The sequence below is a fragment of the Camelus bactrianus genome, chromosome 6 (genome assembly GCF_048773025.1).
Source record: "Camelus bactrianus isolate YW-2024 breed Bactrian camel chromosome 6, ASM4877302v1, whole genome shotgun sequence".
Lineage (NCBI taxonomy): Eukaryota > Metazoa > Chordata > Mammalia > Artiodactyla > Camelidae > Camelus > Camelus bactrianus.
The window spans coordinates 42,821,275-42,845,949 of NC_133544.1; the positions used below are offsets into that span (position 1 = coordinate 42,821,275).

Sequence of the window (24,675 nt, forward strand, 5' to 3'; positions counted from 1 at the left end):
TCAGCCCGTACTGCAGATTAAAACAGAATGCTTTGTTTTATGTAAACAAAGCAACCGGCTCAATGAGTTATCCTCCATTGTATAAGGACACACCTTTCTCTCCTCTCTTCCTCCACCCGCCCTCGGTTGAAACAAGAGAGTTCGAACAAGTTAAAAAGCCCCGGCCATCTCATCAGCCCGAAGGCCGAACTCCGGGCTTCTGATTCTCACTAACCTGTCTCCACGGATGAGCAGGAGGGTGCTTTGACAAGGCAAGCCCGGGTCTGGGAGTCAAGAAGCCCGAATTCCTGAGTCCTCAAAAACTAAGTGAAAGGAAAGGGGGCGCCCTGGGATTCCTTTCTGAGGTCTGGGATCCAAGATGGGGATGCCCAGGACTAACAGCGACACGGGACAGCTGCAGTAAGGGTGCTGACCCTCCACGATCTCTTCTGAAGCTTACAGTAGAACGCATTCCATACGAGAAATAATAACAATAACATAGCAAATAAACATCTCTGAAACAAGTTTGCCAGTAACATCCTCCTTGTATCCAATACTCTATAGAGTGGGGAGGCAGGACAAATTTACCCTCCCCTCCCCATTCCGCAGATCCGGAAAGGAGCCTCCGGCTATCTACGTGATCCGCCAAAGGTCCCACCTTCAACCGCCCAGAGGGCTCAGCCCAGGTCCCAGCCCCCAGCCCCCGCCCCATCCAGGCGCGTCGAGCGCGCAGACTCGCCGGCAGGGGTCCCCTCCTTCGCGCCACGACCGCCGCTCCTACCCTGAAGGAGGGGCCAGGCCTTCCCTCTCTCCGCCACCCCGGCGGGAGGGCTGGAACCTGGGCGGCGCCGCGCCGAGGGGCGGACCCCAAACTTTCCTCCGACTCAAAAGCGGCGAGCGGCGCGAGGCGGCTCCGCCCCTGTCCTGCAGCCGGGCGCCTCGGGCCGCACGTCCGGCTTGCCGCTACCGCCGCCATGGCCAAGCCCCTGACCGACCAGGAGAAGCGGCGGCAGATCAGCATTCGCGGTATCGTGGGCGTGGAGAACGTGGCCGAGCTGAAGAAGGGCTTCAACCGGCACCTGCACTTCACGCTGGTCAAGGACCGCAATGTGGCCACCCCCCGCGACTACTTCTTCGCGCTGGCGCACACGGTGCGCGACCACCTGGTGGGGCGCTGGATCCGCACGCAGCAGTACTACTACGAGAAGTGCCCCAAGGTACGCGCCCGGGCGCGGCGGTCGCTGTCGGGGGGCTCCTTCCGGGGCCCGGCGCGCCCAGCAGCCGCGCGTTGGGGCGGTGTCTGCGGCCCGTGGGAGGAGACCACGGAGTGACTTATCCTTACCCGGCTCCTGGCCCCCGGGAATTCCTCAAGGAGAGTGTTAGGGCGCTGGGTGGGCAGCCCAGGGGACAGTTGGCCCTCTGCCAACACCCCATTCCGGTCTCGGGGGCTCGAGCGCCGTCCCCACCCAAACCACTGCGCTGCCCGCCCCTGGGGACCGCCTGGCGCAGACGCCCAGGACGCCCTTGCCTGTCCTCGTACTTCACAAACTTTGGGGGAGCGTCTACTCTCAAGTCACGAGTCTGTATGCCAGGCACCAGTCTAGGCTCCAGGTAGCGGGCCGTGAACAGAAGGGATGAAACCCCTGCCTCCGGGAAGCAGAATGTGTAGGGAGGGAAGACAGATGCAAAGGTCGTCCTATGGTAATAAGAACTAGGCGGAGAGGAAGGAGAGAGAGGAAGGTGCTTCACAGCCCGTAGAAACTTCGGAGGACGAGACGGGTTGCGTGGGAGTCCAGGGCTTGGCGTGCGCACCGCCTGCGTGTGGTGGAGAGGGAGAGGGAGAGGGGAAGGGAGAAGGGAGGGGGAGGGAGAGGCCCCGCCCCACCGGCACGGCTCTGCTCGCCTCCTCCCCACCAGCTCCTCTGAGTGTGGTGTGGAGCTCTTGGACTTCCTTGATTCCTGCGGCGTGGAAACCGAGGGTCAGGCTCCCCAGCTGAGGAAAGCTGTTCATAGACCACCCCTGCCCGCTGCGCAGGGGCCGGAGTGGACGCTGCTGGGCCCACGGAGGAGCACCTCCTCACCCCGGAGGGTGCAGCGGGGAAGGTGGGGCGGGGTGGATGGAGGAGAACTTGGCAGCGAGAGGGACTGCGTTGTGCAGTGAGGGTGAGAGCGGCTCTGGCAGCTGCAGTGTGGGCGGTTGTGAGTCTTGGGAGAGGAAACTGGAAACGCTGGTTGGAGGCGTAATTGGAAAGTGTGAAAGGTGGATATATTCTGGATGCAGTGGGAAATACGTATAACATTTATTAGGAATTTTTAAAATATTAAAGTATGAAAAAGAATAGTCCATAATCCCAGTGCTCAAAGAACCCCTGAGCAAAAGAAAGTAAATTTTCAGAGTAAGAAATTGCAGCTGTTGCAAAGCATTCAAAGGGAAAGTAACTTCCTCACCCCAGAGGTCTAGGCCTCTTTACCCAAAGGTAGCAATGGCTAAAATATATCCTAGAAAACACTATATATACATATATTTACAGTATTTTTTTATTTGCAGAGAGGAGACTGCACCTTACATTAAAATTTATTTTTTGAGCTTTTAAGCTGGAGATTTGTTTTAGACCCTCACTCCCCAACCCCTCACCCCCACATACACACTCGCCTTGTATGTGTCTCCTCCAGTGATTTAACTTACCTGGTACTTTATAGTTTTCTAGTTCTCTTGCTAGTTTCTGCACTGGGCAAGCATTTCCTGCTTGAGTACAGGTGTGAGCCAGGTATTCTGAGTGATACAAGTGAACAAGACCCATGCCACATATGTTAATAAAGTATCTACTCTATGACAGTCGTTCACATAAACGGAAGGTCCCTGCCCTCAGCGTAAGAGTGGAGCCAACTGGTGTGTCCAGGCTTCTCTCCCACCTCCCCTGCTCTCCAGTAACTGCAGACGAATCTCAAATCTGGATCTCATCTGAATTCCTTCTCAGATTCCATCCCTACATTTATAAGTGCCTGAAACATAACCCAGGTCTCCCCTTATTTCCTTGAACTCAGCGGGTTAAGAACTCAAATCACCACCCCTCCCAGTCCTGCCCTATCTTACGTGTTTCTGAGTTTAATGGCATTGCCATCCTGACAGTCACCTGGGCACAAACTTTAGTCTCACCTCTGATTTCTTCCCGTAATCCCCATTCAGCAAGTTGCCAAATTCTGTTGATTTCTGAAGCTTGCCTTGAAATTACCTGGTTTCCTCCATTCTCGCTTCTCTGCCTGATTGAGGCCCTGGCCTCTAGTCTTCAATGAGGTAGTTCTCTAAGTGGTTACCTTGCTTCCCAGAATTGGTTAAACTGGCAGCATGCAGCTGAATATGGCTAACAGACTTATTTTGTTTGGTTGGTGAGACATCTTTAAGCAATTTTATTTTCCATGCCTTTGGGCGGGACGTGTCCTCTCCAGTTCTTGGCCCAGGACTCCTTGTTTTTCATGGCCGCCCTTACGCATTTATTTTTTCTGCCTGGCTCCTGAATGCATTTGGATTTGCAGTCCCATCTCATTCTGTGCATTATAGTCTGATTAAGCTTCCTAAAGCAGTACATCGTGGCCTCTGCTCAGATGTGTATCACTGACGCCCATTGCCTGCCACAGCCCTTAATCAAGGATTAAAGACCCTTCTCAGTCCGAGTGAGCCTGTCCCTCCCATCTTCTCTCTCATTACCCTCCCAGACTTACCTTATTCTCCCACCAAACCCGTTCACTATCCATGCTCTGTTCCCCCCACTTCTGGGCCTCTGCCCACGCTGCACCTTCAGTCGCAATGCCCTTCAGACCACGTGTCTCTGTGCTCAACCCTTGCCTGTCCTGTGAGTCTCAGTTGTGTTGCCTCCTATTCCATCCACCTTCCCAGAACTACGAGGGCCTCTGCTTAATGCTAGGAACAAATTATAATTATTTAAAAAATATTGGTTGTTGTTATGTCTTCTTTATTTTATCATTACAAGCCTTTTGAAAATGTCCATTTTTTGTAAAATATATATAGAATATTAGTAATGGTGGTGCATATATATAATTTATAAGGTATATTGGAGCTGCTCAATTATTCTACTACCAGAAGTTTTAAATGTTTAGAGACCACTAAGAGGATGGGGGAGAACTTTGATATTTTAAGAACTTTGATATCCCTAAATATAAGGTGGCCCCCCAATTTATTTATGAGAAAATGGGGAATCACCTTAAATTCTTGTCCTTATAAAATCTGTCAAGTAACAAAGCGCTCTCTCAATTACTTGAATCTTAAGCCCATGCTCATTTGGAATCATTGAAAAGCAGGCAGAGTTAACACAGATGTAGTCATTATTCGGGGCTATGACCTCACTGCGTATGTTGGCTATGGATACTGCATTTATAAGCAAGCTTTTTATCGATCACTAAAAAGTAAAAAGCAATATAAAGTGGTTATATTATAGAGATCATGAAAATACACACAAGGAAGAATAAACAAACTGCCCTGATGTTATACATAAATGGATATTTGTGGCTTGAAATACTCCTCCCTGTGACATACAAGAGCCTGGCCTTGGGGGTGAGTGGCGCCTTGCACCTCTTTGGCCTGTGTCTGTCCCAGGAAAGATGCTTTTTCCCAGCTCACCCAAAGGCATCTAACAAGATAATGAGGCCCCGAATGACAGCGCTATAGATATTCAAACAACTTGGGTAAAAATAATGGTGATGTGCTCTGCAAAGTAGTGTTAGATGACGCGTCGACTGTGCATGTGAAGACTTACAATTCAGTTGTTTCATAAAATGAAAGTGGGAAAAAGTGAAATTTCTAAATTGACACTTTCATATACTATTTTCAGTATATACGTGTAACTAATAGGTTAAATATCATAATAGGCATTTCGTACATTAAACTATATTCATATTTTTTTATATTTTCAGGTTGACGAAATACTTTTCTTATTGATTCTTCCTGTTGGGAAATGGGGGAGCCTCTAAAATTTGAGGTGACTTTGTATTGATACTGATGCATTTACAGATTTCTGTTTTGTGTTTGAAAACAAAAGAGGAACTGATATGGAAAGTAAGATATTTTAAAAGGGGAGGACAAAGTTACTCACTGATCTCTTTCGGTTTTTTTAATTAATAATCTGTGCTTGTATTTTAAAGGGTTTTAGGCAAGTCTGAGCTTTGTACCTTTCACTTTCAACTCTGATAGTATCTCCCTGGCTTTTGCTATGTCAAAGGCAAACAGTTTCTAAACTAATAACGAAACGACCCATTTCGTCAAGAATAAATACCGATGAACCTGAGGTAGTCTTTTGTTATGCTTCATAGACTTTCTAGAATAATTTTAATTCTAAAATAATTAATTATACCATCACTTGCAGGAACAGTTAAGGAGGAATATACGTGGTAGCCATCGGGTGTATCAACTCCTTGAAGGAGTTGTGTTTCCTGGATGAATCTCAGCCCACCCCACCTGACCCTCATTCTGTAAATATTTTACATGATGTGAGCTGTGTCAGTCTGACTTTGATTTACCCAAAATGTATGTTTTTTCATAAGGCTCATGAACAGGGGAAAAAAAACCCCCCACAAAACACTGAATCTAATTAGTTGGATGAGTTTGCTTTTTTTTCCCTCCCTGGGGGTAAAAGATATTTTTAAAAGTATTGCCAAACCAGGATATAAAATGGTTTTCCTGAAGCCGGTTATCAGGAGCACTTTCCTGCAGCCCTGGGTGCATCCTACTGGGATCTCATTTGGACCTGAGTTACAGTGGTCCTGCCTGTGTGTTTCTTCTTGGTGACCTTGTGTTTTCATGTTGACGAGTAAGATTGGCCTCATACAATTAACATGACCTCTCTTTTCTTTGTTTCAGAGGGTTTATTACCTCTCTTTGGAATTTTACATGGGCCGAACCTTACAGAACACCATGATCAACCTGGGCCTGCAGAATGCCTGTGATGAGGCCATTTACCAGGTACGTTGTCTTCACCTTTCTTTCATTCTCTCCCTTTAAAGTTCAAGTTCAATTCAGGAACCTTGGGTATGTCATGCTCAAAAAAAAAAAAAAAACTGAAAAATTGCTTCTATAGGCATGGCTGTCACGAACTATTCGAAATGTGAACTTGGTACTAGAGAACTAGTGGTGTCTCATGAGAATTTTCTTCTACAATCCGTTTTTGACAGCATTCCACAGTAAATTACATTTTAGAAATTAGCACCTGAACAACCTTTGAAAAGTGCTTCAGTCCCTGCTGTCAGAATCACAAGCTTTACTTTGGGCTCCAATCCACTGTTTCAAAATGATCAAAGTTTGACGTTTATTCATATATCAGGGCAACATCTGAAAATAATAAGCTTTTAAAATTCTGTTGTCAGACTTTCTCTATTGCTTAATGAGACGGAAAGCACACTTCCTCTTTATGAGGAGCCTGAGGCTGTGAGCCTAATGTGCTCATTTGTTTTTTATGAATATGTTTAACTGTTTCTCCTCTGAGCTTCCAGTATCTTCTTACCGAGAATAGTCCTGAACCTTTCTGATGTGGTTGAAAGGAGGAACGTGTACTTGCAAAGATGCACTCTAAATGAGAGAATGTTTAAAGCGCTCCTTGTCCTGGGCAGGGGATTGTCCCCTCTTGTGACCAGCTGCTTGTCACTGGGACTGGTCTCCTTCATGTGGGTCACATAGACTATTTCGTATGAGAGAACCATTGCAGCTCTTCTCCACTTCCATTTTCTCTGCTTCCCCCGATATCAGCCGACAAAAATTTACCTCCTTCAAACCAGCATCTAACTAGGTGGGATGAAGTGACCAACCAATGCCTGCTTGCTCAAGGTGCAGACTTACATGTTTAGAATTTTGAAAATCCAAGGTGCTAGCATTAGCATTTGATGTGATGTGCACAAGGACCCCAGGACTCTAATCACCAGGGAACAAATTTGAAAGCCCTTTCAACAATGAACAGAAGCAAATCCATTTTTGAACTCTTAGAAGATTCAGTTATCAAGATTTGTGTCAGAAGCAACTTTGGATAGAAGGTTAGGGATCCAAGTAGGTAGCCCCATGCCAACTGGGGCATCGACTTCAACCATAGTTACATCATATGCATACATTTTCAAATGTGCAAATTATGTTTCTGTTTTAAATAATATTTTATTTCATGGATTACATCACTTTCAAATAAGAGTGCAGGCATTTCACAACAGACCGTCATTAGCCAAGCACAGGCTAGATTATCATCTAGTCAGCATAGGACGGGTTGTTCAGTGTATTTGGCCATCAGTTTCCTCACTGTCAGATGAGCAGACCAAAGTGATCTCTAGGGCTGCAGAGTTTTGCCATGAGTCCACACTGCTGCTAGTGGCCTCTGGCTGTGCGGGTCCCAACACTTTGGAGCAGGGAGCTGGCTGGCAACCAATTCCATCCAAGCCCAAGGTCACAGATGCCCTTTGGCTTCCCACAGTCTCTTATGGACCCCAGAGAGATATAGAGGATTTTAGGCCCATCCACCTGGACCACAGTTTCCCTGACTGCCGTCAGGCCCCAGGTTCTCACGGGCAGTGACTCGCTAACTGGTTTTAGGTTAACAATCTTTGACCTTATTGAGTAAATATGTTGTGGTCATGAAAAGATGAACTTTCATCCTTCCCAGAAAGTCTGACCGCATACTTTTTGATAATTTTCAAAATCCTTTAGTCCATTTAGTGTCAGCTTGGTACTGGACTATTTCTGAAGTTTTGCATGGACAGCACAAAAAATAATAGTTTTAAGAAATAGTAATAGCTAACATTTTTTGAGGAATATCTGCCCACGAATAATTCTAAATGCTTTGTATAACCTCATTTAATTCACAACAGCTCTAAATGAAGTAGTTCCTATGACCTTCATTTTTAAACAAGAGGTGAAAGGAATAGCAAGATTTAGTACCTGTCCCAAGGCCACATAGCTAAGAAGTCGCGATGTCAGCGATGGACATTCAGAGCCCATGTTCTCCTCCAGGCTGGGCTGTGCCGCAGGACCGTGCGGGACCATGTGGGACCGTGCGGGCTGTTTGCATCTGCAGACCCTCATCAGCAGGGGGTGGCAGATACTAGAAGCAGCAGTGAGGGGGCTGCCAGGACTGAGTTCACAGATGAACCCAGAGGCCCAGCCCAGAGCTTTGGGAAATGACTGTTCTCTCTGATTGTGGGCTGCGTTTGTATCTGTGCCCAATGTTGTCTTCCTTTCATCACCAGCTTGGACTGGATATGGAGGAGCTGGAAGAAATTGAAGAAGATGCTGGGCTTGGCAATGGTGGTCTTGGGAGGCTTGCTGGTAAGTGACCTCGTGAGTGTGTCGTGCTGCCCCGCCGCTGATGCCTCCGCAGGTGCTGTGCCCGAGCACACGGAAAGAACCAAAAGGCTTTCCGGGAGAAGTGTGAGCTGTGACCTGGTTATAGATGTGCTTGTTTTTGAGTCTGCACCGTGCTGTGACCAGTTCTAGACAAACAGTAGTGAAGGGAACTTGAACAAAAGAGACATTGCTTAAAACGCTTGGAGACCTTGCTTCAAACCCCAGAGTTACCAGATCCTTCCTGTGCACTCAAGGGTTTCCCAGGTGGCCCCTTCACTTCACTGTTACTTGGTCACAGCTGCTCAATTCACATGCCTGTGTGGTGTGACCTAAGTTGCTTAGCCATTGTGTTGTTGTCCTGTGCACTTGACAGTTTGCTTTTTGATTGACTTAGTAGGCAATGGCACATGTGTTGTATTATTGGTATGATTTAGTTAATAAATACCCTTTTTTGGATGGATGCAATTTGAGTTCTTTGCTTCATCCAAGAAATGGTTTTTCAACAAATACAGAGGAAAACATTACAAATATAATACCAATGCCGTTACATTAAAAATGTGCATCCCTGTGACCAGGCAGCTCTACTTCCTGATGTCTGCCCCGTGTGCACAAGGAGGTGTGTGAAAACCTTGTTCCAATACTGTTTGTAAGAGCAAAATTTTAGGAATAACCTAGTGTCCACTGATAAGATAGTAAAGGAACAGCCACATTACAGAATAATATGCATCAGCCCAGGAGAATAAAAGCGCTCTGCATGGGCTTCCCTGGACAGACCTTGCAGAGGAGCAGAGGGTGGGCAGAGGAAACAAGTTGCCCTAAAAGCCACACAGCGTGATACTATTTATGTTTTTAAAACTGTAATATTTCCTGTGAGTATGTGCATATGTAAATCCATAGAAAAAAGTCTGGAATTTGAAAGGCTGAACTGCTGCCTGTGATCTTCCCTAGAGGGGAGTGCAGAATTGGGGGTGGCAACCAAAGAGGATGCTAGCCTGTCTGGAACATTTTCATTGCTTTTACAAGGAGGATGTGAATGTATTAGTTGTGAAATTTAACTTTAATAACAAAATTATATGACCACACATCTGTGCATCAGATTGTAGTCTTTTAGAAAAGATCCCCAAATCTTTTAATTTTACACACACTTTCAAGTGACTAGAAATCCATTTGCATGTGATGTGTTTCATATTGTTTACTCCTCACTACATTAGTTGCCATGTATTTTAACGTTGCAATTAGTCACAGAGAACACTGCCTTTGGGATGCTTGTCACCTTGTGAGGTCGCTGACCGGGTAAATTGGTAGGCTTCCCACGGAGTGGAAGGAAGACCAGCAGGGTCAGTGGCACGCATATCCAAGAGTTTCAGCCAGCCTGCCTTCCTTTTATGTAAAGCCTATTTGTTGGCAGGATTAACCCCACTCCGGGCCGGGCCGGACAGGGAAGGAGCGAATGAAGCTGGGTAATTCTCAATAGATGACCTGATTCTGTTACCAGACTGAAAAAACTGGGACCCCATTCTCGTCAGGATCTAAGGATAATTTGATTAGGACCCAGGAAAAGACAAATTACCACAGCTCATCGAGAGCAGAACCTGGGGCAGAGCCAGGCCACATGTGCACAGGGATGGAAGAACTGTTGTGATGTCACAGTAACTTGAAGGTCTTGGCCACTGGCCTCTGTGGATCCATTCTAGGACTCCACCATGAACCTAAGTCAGTCTCTTTCTGTTTGATCTAGTTTTCAGTGTTTTCAGTTTTAGATCCTACTGTATTTTTTCATTCTCTGTTTCTCTGTTCAAATTCCTGAGAGGGACAGTCTGGCAAGTGTAACCCCTCAGATGGCACCTGGCCACAAGGTAGATCCTACCCAGCCTGCCGATTGGCTGCCCTGGATCAGCTGCTCCGTCATTAAAAGCTCTTGGCTACAAGTAACAGAGAAACTAGCAAAAGCTAGTTCAACCGACAAGTTCATATATTACCACAGAACAAGAACTCCAGACGTTGGCCACTCCAAGATTAATTTATTCAGTGGCACAGTTCAGTCAGGATTCTGGGTCTCTGTGGTTCTTTTGACTTTCCCCTCAAGGAAAAAGGATCTCAGCAGTAAGAAAAATCTTTCACTGCACCCGGCAGACTTCCTAACACCTCTCATTGGATTGTGTCATTGTATATTCGTGCCAAAGCCAAACACCAGTGAAGGAACCAGAATTACTACAATTAGCTTTGAGGTTTAGAGTAGTCAAGCAAGGGTCACTTCCTGGTCCAGCCTCCCTGAAGCATAAGGCCACCTGATGTGTGAACAACACTAGAATTCCATTAGCCAGAAAGAGTCTGCCACAGACGTCCACCTAGTCAGCCAGATGGGTCACATGTAAATGACACGTCTTTTCAAGCAGGGGGCCGCGGAGACAGCTTCCCCAAAAAGGACATTGTGAGGGGCAGACACAGGAGCAGACATATCTAACGCAGGCCAGCTTCCTCATCTGTTCTCACATGAAATGCCAGCATGTACGCAGGGGTTATTTCTGGATGGCGAAGTAATAAATGATGTTTGTTTTCTTTTTTTATACACTTTTGTATTTCCTAACTTTTCTATAGTATTCATTTTATAATTAGAAAAAAAAAGTGTTATTTAAAAAAAATCAGTACCCACTGTGCAGCAGGCTCTGTGCTTTAAAATACAAATATGGTTTCTCATAGAAAAGTGTTTGTGGCCGCCATGTTTTTTAGAGACAGACTGGAAATTGTGACTCACCTTGCTGACTGCCTTTTGCTGGTGCTGTTTCCTTTAGCCTGCTTCTTGGATTCCATGGCAACTCTGGGACTGGCAGCCTATGGCTATGGCATCCGATATGAATACGGAATCTTCAATCAGAAGATTCGCGATGGATGGCAGGTATGTGAGCCACATTTAAAAATTTTGTCATTTAAGTACTTTGCCTTCATGGTGTTCCAGGTGATTTATAATTTATGGACATTTACCTTAGAGCCCTACTCATTTCTCTGGCATTTGTTTGAAATCAGTGAATACCATCAATCTTCCTGCTTTAGGGTGTAAGCTCCCTGAGAGCAGAGGGCCTGCCGGCATCATTCCCCACCAGGCCCATAGCATCTCGTCCAGTGCCAGTCTCCCAGGGGTGCTCTGAAGATACTTATCACCCACTGCCTGACTGTGGACCACCTATAATATGCGATGTCCTGTCTCTGCAGCACGTAAAATGGAAGAACATAGCTTTTAGTTCATGATCTTTCCCAGTAGCCCTTTATGGTAGGAAACATGTCACCATTTTTGTGAGACAACTGAGGTCCTTAAGAGGAGACGCTACCTCAGATCACACCGCTGGCAAATATGATTTTGTGTCCCCAGATTTCCAGTCCACATTCAGTATTCTCTTCTACACCCGAGAGTCTTGCCCTCCTTAACATGTCTATCTGACAAGATGCAGGAGCTCAGTGTTCTAATTTTTTTTTTATAAGATAAAAGCAGACCATCTTGTAAACTATTATAGCAAATAAGTCTGGCACATATTTAACATTATAGCACTCCCTAGAAAATTGCACAAATAGTAATTAATCCATACAAATGATTCTCATTTTATTTTTATATAACCAAACCAGATTCTTAAGTATTTATTTCTCTTTGTCTTTGATCTCTCTTTGAGCTACAGTTAGCCCTAGTGTTCATAGTTTTCCCGGATGTGATTTGAATTTTTTTCTCTCTCTTTCTTTGCACCATGCACACACACCACTGACAACATTTCCAAAAAGCCTGAGCTCTCCGAGCCCCTCCCACACTCCCAAGAGTCAGTCCAAGGGCAGCGTGCTCAGGGATTGAGTGGGGGGACCTAGACTGGAGCCATGCCCAGGAGAGAAAAGGGTCACTCTCCCACTCACATCAGCTACATGGTTGTGCTTACAAGGGAGAGAGCTGATGAAAATTGCACTATCTGGGAAGATTTTTAAAGGTTGATGGACTTTCAGTTTTTGAAGGCTCTCTTCAAGGAATATTTGCAGTAATAAAATGTTCATTGTGAACTCTCTCCCTCTTCCCCTCAAAAATAATTTTATCACTAAGTGCCTTGAACTCTAGTGGGGATCGTTGAAACCTTATCAGGAATCGTCCTCTATGAAAATAACTGGTCGCTGGGAGGAAGATGGGGAAAGACAGTTGCGACAGCCTCGCATTAAACTTTAACAGTCACACACTAAAGTTCTTCACGGAAAGGCACTGACAGTAGATATCTCAGAGTTGAATCTAGTGGTATCTGCTTTAACCTTCTCTCTTAGAACCCGTGCCGAGCCTGCTGTAACTAGTCATGCGCAGTTCACAATACCCAGCACGCTTCTCGTGACCACTGTTGAATTCTCAGCGTTACCCAGAACATTGTTCAATTTTTGGTATCATCAGAAAGCAAAGTTTGTTGACAGCTCCTGCTGTTTGCTCACTGGTTCATATCCTGTGCATCCCACAGTTGAGGGGAAAAGCAGTTCTTAGAATTCAGCCACTGACAGGTCCTGAGCTGACCCCTGCTCCCATGCTGGCTGGGTACAGATGCTTTGATAATTCCTCTAGGAAGATGCCGGTCCAGCTGCCACCTGCCCTCCACCCTACCCCTCAAGACAGGCATGTTGCCCCTGACTCCACAGACCCATGCTTGCTTTGTCTCAGCTCCTTTTCATCTGGGATGTTCAGCTCCAAACAGCTCACTTGAATGTGAATGAAAGCTCTTCTCCCATCTGGCCCCGCCCCCCTTCCTGTGGCTCAGCAAGTGAGGGCATTCAGCGGTCACTGGCTACATGGAAGCCTAAATGTACAGACCGATTTGTTAATTCGTTGGAAGAAACCAAGGTAGAAAGGAGATTTATCATCATCCCGCAGCTTCTGTGGATTTAGCAGGGGTGGCTGGGGGCCATTCTCTCTCCTTCGATCTGTTCAGACCAGCTTGTGTTTATGAAGTATCTATTTTTCAATTTATCTTAAAAACAGACTTTGTAACATTGAGGGAATTATTGACTGATTCCTTGCCAAATCAGGAAGAGACTCAGTAAAGAACAGCAAGCTAGGAATTCTTTTCTCCTATAGAACTTGTTAACCCAATGAAATTAAAATCAGCCATTATTTGGCAAGGAGAAATCAGAGCAACATTGGATGGCAGTAAGAGTAATTGGCTGACACTATGAGGACAGTATGGAGGTTCCTTAAAAAACTAAATATAGACTTACTGTATAATCCAGCAGTCCCACTCCTGGGCATGTATCCAGAGGAAACCATAGTTTTAAAAGACACATGCACCCCAATGTTCATAGCAGCACTATTTACAACAGCCAAGGCATGGAAACAACCTAAATGTCCATCAACAGATGACTGGATAAAGAAGATGTGGTATATTTATACAATGAAATGCTACTCAGCCATTAAAAAGACTGCAGTAATGCCATTTGCAGCAGCATGGATGGACCTAGAGATGATCATATCAAGTGAAGTAAGTTAGACAGAGAAAGACAAATATCATATGATATCACTTATATGTGGAATCTAAAAAAAAAAAAAAAAAGAAAATACAATGTCTATTTACAAACCAAAAACAGACTCATGGACATAGAAAACAAACTATGTTACCAAAGAAAAAAGGGCAGGGAAGGGATAAATTAGGAGTTTGGCATTAACAGATACACATTACTACGTGACTATATATAAAATAGATGACCAACTGTATAGCACAGGGAACTATATTCAATTTCTTGTAATAACATATAATGGAAAAGAATCTGAAAAGAAAAAATATATATATGTATAACTGAATTGCTTTGCTATACACCTGAAACTAACATTATAAATCAACTACACTTCAATAAAAAACAGAAAGTCATTAAAAAAAAAGTCATTAAGGGCAGAAGAGAAAAAAAAAATGAATAATTGGCTGACTAGTCCCTTGTCACTTAACAGTGTGTCCTTAGAGGAGCAAATGCAACCTCTGACTTGTGCAGGAGGCCAGGACCGGAGCCCAGACTTTCTTCTATGAGCATTTCATGCTGTTTGAGGGCAGAACAGTCTGATTCTGCCAAGTTTTTCAGCAGAGAATATGTTGTCAGCTCTTCTGTGCATGTGATTTTTGAGAGGAAAGCTGTTTCTCCCTCATCATCCTCCTGGTTTATATAATACCCTAAGATGTGTTTTACAACAGTCCTGAGCACTGAAATGAGGCAGATAGGCCTTGCGGTTCTTTCCTGTTACAGGAAGCAGTGTTCACATTGACCAGTATTTGAAACCCAAGTCCTGCCCTTGCCTAAGGGCAGCATGAAGTGTTTTGTAAGTTAGGGTGTTTGATCCTTTGTGGATATTCTTATGTACTATTCATACAGTTTCTAGTTATTAACACAAACTAGTGGACTCAACCAATTTCTTTTTTTTTCAACCAATTTCTTGTCAGCTGATAACATTCTATGCTTGTTAAAATTTTAATTGTATTTTTTTTGTTGTTCTCTTTATGACTGGGATAGAGGAAGTCTAAATTCTGAATTACAGTTACTGACTTTGTGTCACCACGTACCCGCCGGCCACATGTTAAGCGGCCAATTTTTAAATGCAAAATTTCAGACCCCACCCCAAACTGACTGAGAGTCTGCATTTTAACAAGATTACCGATTAACTCACATCTAGCTCCTGCCTTCCCTGGGCCTCACCCTGCATCTCATACATCCTCTTGCCTCCAGCTGCTAACTCTAGACCTTCTATCTAAAGATGTTGTCTCTGTGAGTCCCCTTTTCATTCGACACGATGCAGGTAGTTAATGGGCAGCTTACCGGCATTCCTGATAGAAAGTTATGATCAGTGTTTGAATAAATGGATGTTTGCTTGTCAGGCTGTTGATATGAATGCTTTGTCTAATATCCCAAAAGACAGCAGCTGTGTTTGTTTCTCTCTCTCCACACTGTGCCTGGGGCAGACATTGAACTCTTATATAGGTGATCGTGAAACATCACATTATGTTGTAATTCATAGTTAATATCCTTTAAAGCTGAGTTTTCTAAGAGGGAAGAATCAAAAAGGTAAAATAGCCATGTTTGGGGTAATCTCATGGACAAGGAGATTTTGTACTAAAAAACCTTACCCTTCCTTTCTTGCCAGAACACAATTACATTTTTAAATATATATGTAATATTTTAAAGGTTTCACTAATAATATTTTTATTTTTAAAATGCATCCCCCTACGTGTTTTTTGTTCTTGTTTTGGCATTTTTGTTTGCTTATAGAAAACAAAATTCATTTGATGTCCAAGATACCTTAAATACAAATTATGACCTTATATTTTTTTATAAAAAATTATATTAAATTAAAATTAAAATTTTATAAAGCTTCTGTTATAAATTGACATAAATACATGGGAAAATGTTGAGATTGTCAATAAAATAAATTCCTTACCTTCAGTGTATGTTATTTTCAAAATGAACTATAACTAATAGTTCACTATCAGATCAAAATTACGTTAAGGATTAAACTAAACAAAGACTACAGAATTGTAATAGTGTTCTGTTGGTGGGTGTATAAATTGGTGCAGCCACTATGGAAAACAGTATGAAGTTTTCTTAAAAAAACTAAAAACAGAGCTATCATATGATCCAGCAATTCCACTCCTGGGTATATATCCAGAAAAAATGAAAACACTAATTCAAAAAGATATATGCACTCCAGTGTTCACAGCAGCACTACTTAGAATAGTCAAAATATGGAAGCAGCCTGAATGTCCATCAACAGATGATTGGATTAAGGGATTAAGAAACTGTGATATATATATGGGATTAAGATGTGAGATAAACACACACACGCACCATGGAATATCACTCAGTCATGAAAAAGAATTAAATACTGTCACTTGCACATACAGCAATGAGGATAGACCTAGAGAATATTATGCTTAGTAAAATAAGTCACACAGAGAAAGACAAATACTATATATCACTTATATATGGAAGCTAAAAAATAATACAAATGAATGTATATGCAAAACAAACAGATTCACAGATGGAGAAAACAAACTTGTGGTTACCAAAGTTGGGAAGGAAGGAGGGAGGGACAGATTAGAGGTATGGGATAACAGGTACAAACTACTGTGTATAAAGTAGATAAGCAACCAGAATATACTGTATAGCACAGGAAATTATACCCATTGTCTTATAAGAGCCTGTAAGAGAATATAATCAACAAAAATACTGCATCACTATGCTGTACACCTGAAACTAATGCCATTTTGTAAATCAACTATAGTTCAATTTTAAAAATGAAAAGAAAATGTGACAGTGTTCTGTACCAACACTGAAATAAACACTATCAGGGAAGCTTTCTATGAGTAGCTTTTCTTAACTGATTCTGTGTTTTCTAGACACAGGACTCTTGACAGAAACCATTTGCAGATGTTAAAACAGGCTACAGAACACACAGACCTACCATCAGATCTTATCTGTACCATTTAGTATCTGTGCAACTTTGAGGAAGTTACAACTTCCTCATCTTTAAAAAAGGAGAAATCATAGTTCCCTCCTATTGGGTTGTTATGAGGATTAAATGCAATAATATGTTTAAAACATTTAGAGCAATATTAGCAAGTATTGTTCACTTAGGCTGTAAGACCATAACAAAGATGAATTGAGATTGACAGAACCAACATCTTTTTTGCCAAAACAGTATTCTTTTTTTTTTCTTTTGAATTTTATCAAATGCCTTATTGGAATTCATTGACATAGTAATACATTTTGTTGTTGTTATTGTTTTGGTGTTTTTTTAATTGAATTGTAGTTGATTTACAATGTTAGTTTCAGGTGTACAGCAAAGTGGTTCCGTTATACATGTACATATATTCTTTTTCATATTCTGCTTTATTATAGGTTAATACAAGCTATTGAATATAGTTCCCTGTGCTACACAGTAGGACCTTGTTATTTATGTATTTTGTATATGGTAGTTTGTATCTGCTAATCCCAAACTCCTAATTTATCCTTCCTCTCCACCCTACCTTTCCCCTTTGGTAACCATAAATTTATTTTCTACATCTGGGAGCCAAAACAGTATTCTTGAGTTGATTCAGTCAAAAATACTTTTCATTTGATATAATTGAAGGGCTAGGGCCACATCTCCTGAAAAACAAATTCTAAGCCGTGTTCTTTTTGCAGATAGAAGAGGCAGATGATTGGCTCAGGCATGGAAACCCCTGGGAGAAGGCCCGCCCAGAGTTCATGCTGCCTGTGCACTTCTACGGAAGAGTAGAGCACACCGAGGCCGGGGCCAAGTGGGTCGACACGCAGGTATTCTGAGCATCCTCGCACTGAGCGCTGTATAGAGGATGACACAGATATGTGTACATAGCATTGACTATAGTGTGTTGTATATTGAGTAATAGAGTATATTTTTATAAATAAATCTGTTACTTCTCTTAGTGGAACCCACTCTTTTTGGAGACAAAGCAGCTGAGGCTAAGAGAGAAGTGACTTCCCCAAGGTTAAGTGACTTACCAAGGTCATTTTGTCATCCACTGTCATCCACTTTATCAGAGGCTAATCAGTTCTATCATCCCAGCATGTTTAACTCCCCCAGTAAAGTTGTGGAAACCAAGATTGAATAAATTTAAGTGTCGTTTCTCACCCTATTGCCATATATACATTGACTTGTAAATTCTCAGGGGTAAATATTTTGAAGCTGAAGTGTTATTCCAAGGATCACTAAAGCTCTTCTCATTGCAAAGTCAAGAAAAACAATGGAAAATACTATGAAATGCACTCTGTTATCTTGGTGTCAAACCACTTCTAGAGAAATCACGCTGGTGTCAATCCAAGTGTCCTCAGGTCACGGGCGTGTATTTATCCTGCTGCTAGATTAGAGTGTTACCCTGTTGCTGAACAAAATTCACTTTTCAGCTCCTCCAGTTGTGGTTTGTGCTTTGCTGTCCTCATACTTCCTGATAAATAACCCCTAAGAACTCCTGGACTGTGTTGTCCAGTCACTGGAGGCTCCACTTGAGATATTTGTGTAATAAATATGGCCTTAGGCTGGAAAAGATGTCTCACTGGCCGTTCTTTAAAAGCTTAAAGAAAATGGTAAAGACCAAGGAATCATTGCTCTTACATAGCAAAATCAGGAGTGAAATTCAGTACTGTAATGCTAAATTCAGTTCGTTTATGGGTTAATCTCCATTAATAAATGCTTCATTTTGTCTTAGAAGAGTCAAGACCCATGTTATAGCTGACTTTTAAACTGATGATTTATTCTGCTAATCCATGCAAAGCTATTCATGGTTCAGAAAAATAAGACTTTTTAAAAAAGCTTTTCCTATCCGAACATGATTTATTCAGCATATGAAATAACAGATTAGAAGCTAAAATAGGTCATTATACATAATGATATAAGGAATAAACTAATACTGTGATTTCAAGATAAGTTTCCCTCTGTCCACACCCCACCCCTTTTATTTTGGTTAAACAATAGACCACAATCTAAGTTGTAAGCTGCAGTTGATTACAAATATGATCAGGAGAGCTGCAAACAAATCAATTGTTAATATGCCCAAAGAATTTTCACATGTTTTTGATATTACCTAGCAATTATTTGGTGTCTAAAACTTCCAGTGGCTTCTAATCTGTTTAAATGTGTGCAGTTTACATGATCTTGTATTTACAAAGCACGTCTAGATGTTTTTTAAATATATCCAGAAATTCAATTAAAGAGAGTGTGCTTTTCTGTGCCCGCAAAGGCAAGGTTATGGGGCAGATGTAACAAAGTGTGAGCTGACCCAAGCCATATAGAACTTTATGGATTGACGCCACTGCCTGATCAGCCCCAGATTTGCAGCGAGTGAGGCCAGAGAGCATGAGATCAGACCTGGTGTACGCCGGCTATGACGGCTTCCAGTAAACCTAGCTGTTTGTTTCATTCTTGTGTCAGTTCAGGCCCTCTGGGAAGCAGACCACAGGGAGAATTAGCAGCACAGTGAGCCATTGCAGAAACGCCTGTGAAAGATGAGGGGGAAAGGGAGCAGGAGGAGGTGGGAAGTCGTTCAGACTGCAGCGCAGGTGTGACACTTGTGAAGAGAGAAGCAGAAAGGATTCTCACGAAGAGCTTCAGACCTCTGGAGCTCTGAGCAAGTGCCCGGGCTGATGGGACATCACTCAGGAGGGAAGTCCCGGCTCCCACCACGATGGGAGCATCCCAGAGAAAGCGCAGCCTCGGCGTGAGCTCCGAGGTGGCAGCTTCTCCTTGAAGTTCTCTAAAGGGACATCTGAGCCATGGGCCTCCCCAGCTGCCTCAGTTATGCTTTGAGAGTTAGAAGGATGAATCACTTTTGAACCCAGACTCAATCCCACTCTGTAAATGACTTTTTCTGATTGATCACAACTTGCTTTAAGAACCTCCAGACACCTTTATTTCCTAGTGAAAGATAGTCAAATAAGGGTGCTTTTTTCATTCTGTGGTCATTATGTTCATGAAAGCATGACTGAATATGTGTGATTGATTGATACAGGCTGGAGTGCTTCATTCCTTCCTAATTCAGCAGACCGAATCAAAGAGCTCTGTGGTTAGGTTTCACCCTACCACTGACTGTGACCTTGGGCAAGTCACCTCTCTCAGCCTCCTTCCCCTCTTGTCCAAAATGAGTAAGTTGCACCAAATGATCTCTAGCATCCTCCCCTTCCTTAGAGCTTGGCTTTGATGAGGCAGGGAATAGAAAACTTTCTTCCTACAGAAATTTTAAATTCACGTGAAACGGTTCATCTTCCTGTTCTACTCTAATTCTGTGACTGTAGCAAATATTGAGCTAGAGTTTCCAAAGCCCACCACTTAGATGCATCTCAGCCAGGTATCAGCTGGTTTGTCAGATCTCTAAAATAACCCTTCATGAAACTTTGAAAAACCTAGCATAGCATTTTAAACATTGTAGGTAATATTTGTCTTCATAAATTTCCTATTCCATTAATTTCCACCATATTTGAAATTAGATCATTGAATAACTCACATGAAGCTTATCCTGATTACTGCTTTTTAATGGGTATAGATCCACATTTGCCACTTTTTTGTACATCATATTTTATTATTCTTAGAGCAGTGGCTTGATCTGAAATGTGAAAGGTCTGCATCCAGATTAGGGCAAGGGACACAGAGGGCAGTCAATGAGGAAATGATATAGAAGACCATCTGTCCAGGGGTTCCTAGCCATCCAGATTGTTCCAGTTTGGGAGGACAACCCCCACGGCTCCCCTCCAGTCCTGGGACCCTTGTCTTGGTTTTGAGTTAGTGATGGAGCTGGGAACCAAATTCCAGCTGCTGTCTCCCAGCTCTGTTCAACCTACGTGGGAAACAGCAAGCAGCAGCTTCGGTTTCATCCCACAGGTGGTCCTGGCTCTGCCATATGACACCCCGGTGCCTGGGTATCTAAACAACACCGTCAACACCATGCGCCTCTGGTCAGCCCGAGCGCCCAACGACTTTAACCTCAGAGACTGTGAGTACAGCGTGGGCTCGCTTTCCTTGTGTGTGTCTTTAATCTTTTTGTTCACTAGTTAGAACCCAATTGAACTTGAGAAAAAAAGCCCTGAGTTTCTGACCTGAACTGTTTAGTGACTAAAGCAGCCCCATTTTATGGAGCAGGCATGGGAGACACATTTAAAGCAGTCCTTCCATCTGACCCTCTTAGACACTCCTGTGAATCACCACATGAAGGTTTCCTGAAATCCTTTTGAATTTTTAGGGATTTTAGGAATCCCACATGGTACTCAAGAAGCATTAGGTGAGACCGAGGGGCTTCTGAAAACAGTGGCTGGCTTGTCTGCTTATTCGTTTTTCTAATATTTCCCTCAGTTAACGTTGGAGACTACATTCAGGCGGTGCTGGACCGGAATCTGGCCGAGAACATCTCCCGGGTCCTCTACCCCAATGATAACGTGAGTAATCAAGCTTGCTTTCCCAGCGGAAACAGGAGCCGCTTACTTCACAAGTGCCTATTCGGTAGCCAAAACACATATACTTAATACTTATTTTTTTCCTTCAATGAGGAAAAAATCTCCATATCTCTTCCTGAATTGTCTAGATTTCCCCTCTCATCCAAGTAAGGAAAACAAATTCATGCCTATCATGAAATCACAATTGGTATTTGCCCTTGATTACTGAGCCCATCACTAATTGGGAGGCTCTATACATATGTCTCAAAACGAAACTGGGGCATAAAAGATGAGGCGCAACGCTGGTGAAGCACTACTTGTGTGCAGACAGAAGTTTCATCCAGTCTCCTGCCTGTCCTCTTCCCCTCACTGACGGGGCTCTTCCGACCTTCCGGCCCCAGGTGAAGGGGTGTCACGGACCTCAGGGTGGACCCAGGAGTCGACACTTTTTTCTTATGCCGCTTGTTTATCTTATGTAACTTTTTCTTATAGGTGATTATTTCTAATTTTACACTAAAAATAGCTTAGTTTAAAAAATAAAACTTGGAACTGGATCTCAGATGACTGCTATGGATTCTTAATTTAAATATGCTTAACTCTAACTTCTCTATGGGTGAAATAATTTTCTGGAAAGTATAAGGATTTTTTTTTTTTAATAATCTCAGAAGCAACAAAATTAGTACTATCCTCCACTAAGATGGCATAGAACAAGGATCTTGGTGACTAGGACATAAATGGTCCTAAGACCAGAAGTCCACTTGGTGCTAAACCCTGGTGTCCAAGGAGGATGCAGCATTTTCAGGAACTTAATTGTATATATTATTTTATCTTTATGAGAAACAATGTGACTTCAGTACACTGCAGAGAAATCTGTAACCCAAAAGCAAAAGATTGTTCAATTTTATGGTCAATTAAAGAAAGAATCCTTCCATGTCTGGGGCCATACTGCTTAACAATACTCAGGCCTACAGGATTGTTTAACTAGAAGGGGCTTGAAATTCATCCTTCTGTCCTCAGTAAGGACCAAACCTAACTTTACTTGGAAATAATCATCTACAGCAATTGACGAGGCACACTAAGTTAGCATGGGCTGCAGAGCTGACCCAGTTCATTGGGTGAAAGGTAGCTCTCAGGATCATGCTTGTTTTTAAGTATGAGTTAATAAATCTTTTTTGTACTGTAACCATAAGAACAAACTTATCCCCTCTCCCCAACTTGGTCACAGCCCTTTTCGTCAGTTTGTCTTCCAAGAATCTTGCCCCTGTTCTCCCTTTGCAACTAGTGAGATGTTTTTTCCTTCTGCTTAAAGTTCTTTCAGGCTTCTGATCACCCCTAAGAGAAGTACAGAATCTTAGGTGTATTCCTGGGTTCTCTAACACGTCCTCCGTGACCTTGCCCTGGCAATGAGGTCCCAGCTGGACGGGATTATCCACCCTGTTCTTTCTCATCTCCATGCCTTGCCCACACTTCCTCCGCCTGAACAGGCTACTCTGGCTCTCTGTGCTCACCTGGCAAATTCCTACTCATCTTTCAGGGCTCAGATAAAGAATTACCTAAGTACCCAGTTTCCCAAAGTATGTATATTTAAATACAACATAAAATTTTTTAAATGTCATGTTTTATTTCACGCCTTGTCTATACATCTCTCTCTCCTCACTAGTTTGAACTTACTGAGATCAGTGATTATGTTTAATTAGTCATTCTATTTCTAGGACATTAAAAATTCCCTAACTCAATAAATGTTTAATTCATTATGGATAGATTAATGTGGGGGTTTATTTTAGAATAATGATTTCATTATTTTTTTTACCATGAAACATGCTATTAGAAAAAGAAATGAAAACAATATTAAAAAGTACAAAAAGAAGTAAATTTTTTTAAAAAGTTCAAATTCTACCACTTATAAATTCCCATTGGTAATATCAATCCAGACAGTTTTCCTATTAATGGCTTTTAATTTTTAATTTGGCTTTTATATTTTTATCAAAGTTGTACATGCCCATGGTTTAAAGAGAAAAGCGGTTCTGTGGGGCTGATTGTAAAATCAGTCTCCCATTTCCACTTCCCCAAAGCAGTTCTATCCCCTTGCCTTTAATTGATTTTCTGGATATTTACCGCCGTATCTGTAGTAACATGCTGTTATTGCTGCTTCGTGATTTTCCTCTTTACAATTGTTTATCGACTCACCACTACTGAAGATGAGAATCTCGCCCACTTCCTCACACAAACTTCCACCCGCGCCACACAAGCACGTTTCCTATGCCCCAGTCTCTCTACATAATTACACGGTAATTCCCACTTGCTCCGCAATCAGTGTTTACATATTTTGACCCTGTCAACGCTACAGACAGCTGATCTGTGCATATACAGGTCATCATCTAATGGTTATTTTTCCTCTCCTTGAAAAGTTTTTGTTTTTCTTGGAGTTAATAATTTTGTTTGCTTGGTTTCCTGAGTACTTCCCCCTAATTTATCCTACACTCTACTCCAGCTGTATAAATTTCCTCCCAGTATATTCAAACAGATTAGGTATTCTGCTGACTTGGTTTTGAAGTCTCTTCTGGATGGATCTCTCCTGTTGGCTGTGCCACTGTCACCTTGGGACCTACTTTCCCCATCGTTCTGAGGACCTCTGTGCTCATATACCCTCCGGGGACATTTGTTTCCTGGATTCCAGTCTGGCTCGCTCTTTCTCTCTCTCTCTCTTTTTTTTTTTTTTCGTTTGCCCCTTTGTTTTGGTAGTACACATGCTTGGGGCTTCCTGGAAAAGGATGCATGTGAGGTGAATTTTTTGAGGCCTTGCAGTTGGAAAATGTCTTTATTCTGCCCTCACATGGTAGTTTGCCTGGGTACCAAAGACTCAAAGATTTTGGTTTTTTTAATCACTTAGTTTTTGGTGTCGCTGAAAAATACAATTCAATTCAGATTCTTGATCTTTGTTTGAATTCTGCTTTTTTCTCCTTTGAAAGCTTTTAGTCTCCCTCCCTCTTTCCCTTTCTTATCCTCCTATCTCCAAGGGCACTAAAAGTTTTGGGGGGTGTGCTTTGGTGTGGGTCTGTTTCAACTCATCATGCCTGGGTACCCTTTCAGTCTGGGAGCACAGGACTCCGGCTCTCTGAGAAGTGGTCTGGCATTAAACATCCTCAGCGAGTACTCTAGTTTCTTATCTTTTATATTTATCATCTCTTTGTCTTCTTGCTCAAGTTTCTGGGCCATCACAACTCTTTTCTTCCAGTCTTTCTACTGGATTTTTCATTTTGGCTATTATGTTTTAATTTGCAAGTAATCTTTTTTCCTCCAGGTATTTTCTTAAAGCATCTTATTCTTAGTTCTTGAATGCAGTCTCTAATCAGAGGATATTGGTGGTATTCCTATAATATTCTTTTCTCTAATCTCTGTTTCCTTTAAGTTGGCTTTTGTTTGTTTGTTATTTTGACCTCTTT

General features: G+C 42.7%; 1 protein-coding gene across 3 annotated transcripts in view; it reads left to right on the forward strand.

The window, feature by feature from the left end:
* The first annotated feature begins 809 nt into the window (after window positions 1-809).
* PYGL (glycogen phosphorylase L) overlaps window positions 810-24,675 on the forward strand; it is a 55,511-nt gene continuing 31,645 nt past the window's right edge. For 2 of the 3 annotated variants that reach the window (XM_045504354.2, XM_045504353.2), the window contains exons 1-7: window positions 811-1,196; window positions 5,852-5,953; window positions 8,212-8,290; window positions 11,101-11,204; window positions 17,477-17,608; window positions 20,685-20,796; window positions 21,153-21,235. In XM_045504354.2, coding sequence (XP_045360310.1) covers window positions 954-1,196; window positions 5,852-5,953; window positions 8,212-8,290; window positions 11,101-11,204; window positions 17,477-17,608; window positions 20,685-20,796; window positions 21,153-21,235 — 855 coding nt within the window. In that variant the 5' untranslated portion in view covers window positions 811-953. Of the gene's footprint in view, window positions 1,197-5,851; window positions 5,954-8,211; window positions 8,291-11,100; window positions 11,205-17,476; window positions 17,609-20,684; window positions 20,797-21,152; window positions 21,236-24,675 lie in introns of all 3 variants that reach the window. The other variant, XM_010966982.3, reaches the window with a different exon arrangement.